At 68.5% G+C, this 3,356-nt stretch overlaps 1 protein-coding gene across 1 annotated transcript; it reads right to left on the bottom strand.

The window, feature by feature from the left end:
• Nucleotides 1-268: 268 nt before the first annotated feature.
• KLHDC8B (kelch domain containing 8B) lies at nt 269-3,356 on the bottom strand (the record flags this gene model as incomplete). The annotated part of the gene is made up of 5 exons (XM_009284530.1): nt 269-465; nt 1,314-1,415; nt 1,666-1,890; nt 2,107-2,271; nt 3,101-3,356. Coding segments are annotated over 5 exons (945 nt in total), but the record flags the coding sequence as incomplete, so codon positions are not given.

Raw genomic sequence — 3,356 nt, 5'->3', positions numbered from 1 at the left:
CAGCAACAGTCCTGCCGCCGCTCCCTCCACGCCGCCAGCCGTGGCCCTCCCGCCAGGCAGGATTTTGCCCTGGGCTCCATTGCCACAGCGGTGTCGGAACCGAGAGGGGTTTCCAAAGAATGGTGAGAAACCGCAGCTGCTCTGGCACCCGGCGTCATGGGATGGTGGCTCCCCGGAGCTGGGTCACCCACACGCATGGGCACGTGCACACCCTGTCTCCGTCTTCAGGCACTTGGTGCTCGGCCGGGGCTGGTCCCCGGGGCCCCGCTCAGGGCGCCTCGCGCAGGCACAGAGCCTCGACGGCACCGCTGGGGCCCTGGGCCACCCCGCCAATGACGAAGAGCAGGCTGGGTGCCGGGCAGCTGGAGCAGGAGCAGCGGCCGGTGGGCATGGGGGGCAGCGGCTCCCACTTCTTCCGTGCGAGGCTGAATCCTTCCACCGAGTTCAGTGGGCAGGACTGGTTCCCTGCGGGAGACGGGACGGCATCAACCCCCCTGCAGCCCTCCCCATACCCCAGGCTCTGCCTTTCTCCCTTCACATGTCTTTGATGCCCCAGCTGGAGCCCCCAGCGGCAGCTGGTCCCCGAGCCCTGGGCTGCGGGGGCTCTGCAGTCCCAGAGGCCATGAGCAGGGTCACAAGAGGATTAGTGGCATCCCCACAGGGAGGGCTGTTGGCACCGATGCCGCACTGCTGGCTCTGCCCTGGCGCCGGCACCCCACAGCCATCACTGGGGGATAAGGGAGGGCAGCTCCAGCTGCGGCAGGGCTGAGAAGCAATGCCACGCCGCAGGGATCCAGCCAGCACTGCTCGCCTTCCCCATCACCTCCTCCTGCCCTGCAGCAGGAGGTCTGGCTCGCCCCGGGCGAGCTCGGCGGGGTCTGGCAGCCCTCGCTGCACGGCTGGGGGTGCTGCAGCCGGCGCCGGGCTCCCCGGGCAGGCCTCCCCGCTGTATCCCCGCTGCTGAGTGACAGCACTAACCTTTCCCCAGCTCTCTCGGGAGAGGGATGTGGTGCTGCAGCCCTGTGCGGTGGGGCTGAGCCAGCGTGGGCTGCGCGAGCCCGGCACACTGCACATGAGCTGGGGAAAGCCTGACCAGGTTGTGAAAGGGGCAAGAGGCTCAGTGGGGGCAGCCTGTGGGGCAGGGCAGTAGGGTCCCCCCAGCACTTGGGGGGCACAGGAGGGACGCGGCTGCAGACGGTGTTGCAGTGCCCCCATGGTTTTGCACAGCTGACCTCCCTGCTGCCGCGCAGGTCACTGATGTGCCACAAAGGACGGGGATGGGAACACGGCCACGCGCCCACCCCCAGCATTACCGAGGCCACCCATGGCCACCACTCTTCCTCCCAGGCAGCCAGCCACAAAGTCAGCTCTCTTCTCCCTCATGCGGGTGGCACGGCTCGGCTTGCTCCATGCACCTGGGGGCGAGAGGGTGTGAGCTTCGCCCGCCGGGGCTCCTCTCCGCACACCAAGGCAAGGACACCCCCAGGCTAACGGCTCCCCAGGGCCAGGGCGTGCAGGGCAGGACTCGCCATGGGTGCAAGGGGCTGATGGTCGGAGCCCGGATGAACCGTGTCCCTTAGGCATGGACACCCCTCACCAAGACCCAGGGAGGCATCCTGGACCTGCAGGGGACACTCCCACCCCACCCAGGGACACGGAGCTCACCCTGTGCGGGGTCGAACATCTCCACGGTGTTGACAAAGTGGGGACGGGAATAGAAATTGTGGGGCCCCGGCTGCTGCAGCCCCCCCAGGCTGAAGATGACACCATCGGCCATGGCGCAGGCAGCGAAGGCGCGGCGGCTGGGCACGCTGGGGTAGCGTGTCCAGTTCCTCGTCTCCAGGTCGAAGGCCTCGAAGGCAGTGACGGGCAGCTTGCCCTGCCGGCCCCCTGCACACAGACGAGACGCTGCGCCTGCCGGCGCCCCGAGCCAGCACCATCGGTGGGCTCAGCAAGCGGGATGGGGCCCGCCGGCTGCAGTGCCGGGGCGGGAGGACAGCACAGAGCCACCCTGGGGTGCACCAGGTCACCCCCCAGTCCAGGGAGGCAGCAGAGGGAGAGGGCAGGGGCGCAGGAGGATGCTCGGCTAGCCTCAGCGGCACCTACCCAGGACGAAGATCTTGTTGCCCTGCAGGAAGGCGGAGGCCCCGTAGCAGGGGGTGGGCATGGAGGGCAGGGGCTGCCAGTGGTCCTTCGCTGGCTCGTAGACGCGGACTAGTGCCTGGGGAGAGGTGTCTGCACCCATTCCCCCCAGCGCATAGACGGCTCCATCTGCAAAAGAGGCGGCAGTAAGCTGGGGACAGCCATGGGCAGTGCCGTGGGGCTGGGAGCCCCCCCATGCCCTGCAGGGCAGGCAGCACGGGCGTTCCCAAGCCCCACGGCCAGCTGCCACTCTGGGGTGGCCAGGGGATGGTGAACACGGCCAGGCCTGAGGCTGGCAGTGCCCTGACCCCACTGGGACCTCCTTGCCCCACTCTCCACCCCATCCATCAGGCACAGAGCGGAGCACAAGGCCATCGGCTCTAATTATTCTCGGCAGTACCATCTCCCTGGAGACACCATGGCAACACAGCCATGCTGCCAAATCCTGCTCCTGCTCCCGGCGCGGCCGGCACCCCTGCCCGCTCCCACCGCTGCCCTGCCGGCCCCTCTGCCCTGCCCACCCCGCTGCAGCCCGGGGCCATGCCACGTCGTCCCCAGCCAGGGAGCAGACATGGCCCCTAGCACACAGGCTGCCAGGCTGTGCCAAGGCTCGGAGGCTGCTCAGCAAAGTTTGGGCAGGAATCAAAACATGCTTGGCACACAGCATGCCGAGCTGGACTGGAGCAGGGTGCTCGGCTGCCCCGGCACGGCTCCTGGCCAGGGGAGCTGAGGAAGGCTCCTGTGCCCAGAGGGGCTCCGCATTGCCCAGCCCTGGGCTGCAACGGGGCTGCTGGGGCACAAGCATGACCCTGCTGTTAAGCAGCGAGTCCGTCTGCTGGCGTGCTGCATCCCAAGCAGCAGCAGGATTCAAATCCCACCTGAGCATCCCCGACCCCTGCATCCCCGCTTCTCCGAACGGTAGAGGTACTCACAGCCAAGCCCCATCCCCAGCCCTCACCTCTCTGCACGGCTGAGATGCCCATGGAGGGCTGGGCCAGAGCCGCCTTCTTCTCCCACTTGCCCTCATCCACGTGGTAGACCTCGACAGAGGCGAGGGGGCTCTGTGCCACGTCCACGCCGCCCACCACCAGGATCTGCTTGCCCAGGGCGAGGGCGGCGGCGCCGGCCCGTGGCGTGGGCAGTGGCGGGAGCACGGTCCAGCGCTGGGCTGAGAGGTCGAGCACCTCGGCGGCGCCCAGCGCTCGCCCGCCACC

Source organism: Aptenodytes forsteri, unplaced genomic scaffold, assembly GCF_000699145.1.
Source record: "Aptenodytes forsteri isolate BGI_AS27 unplaced genomic scaffold, ASM69914v1 Scaffold53, whole genome shotgun sequence".
In the NCBI taxonomy this organism is placed as follows: Eukaryota; Metazoa; Chordata; class Aves; order Sphenisciformes; family Spheniscidae; genus Aptenodytes; species Aptenodytes forsteri.
The sequence above is the reverse complement of the archived record's forward strand: the minus strand, read 5'-3'. Positions and strand labels throughout refer to the sequence as shown.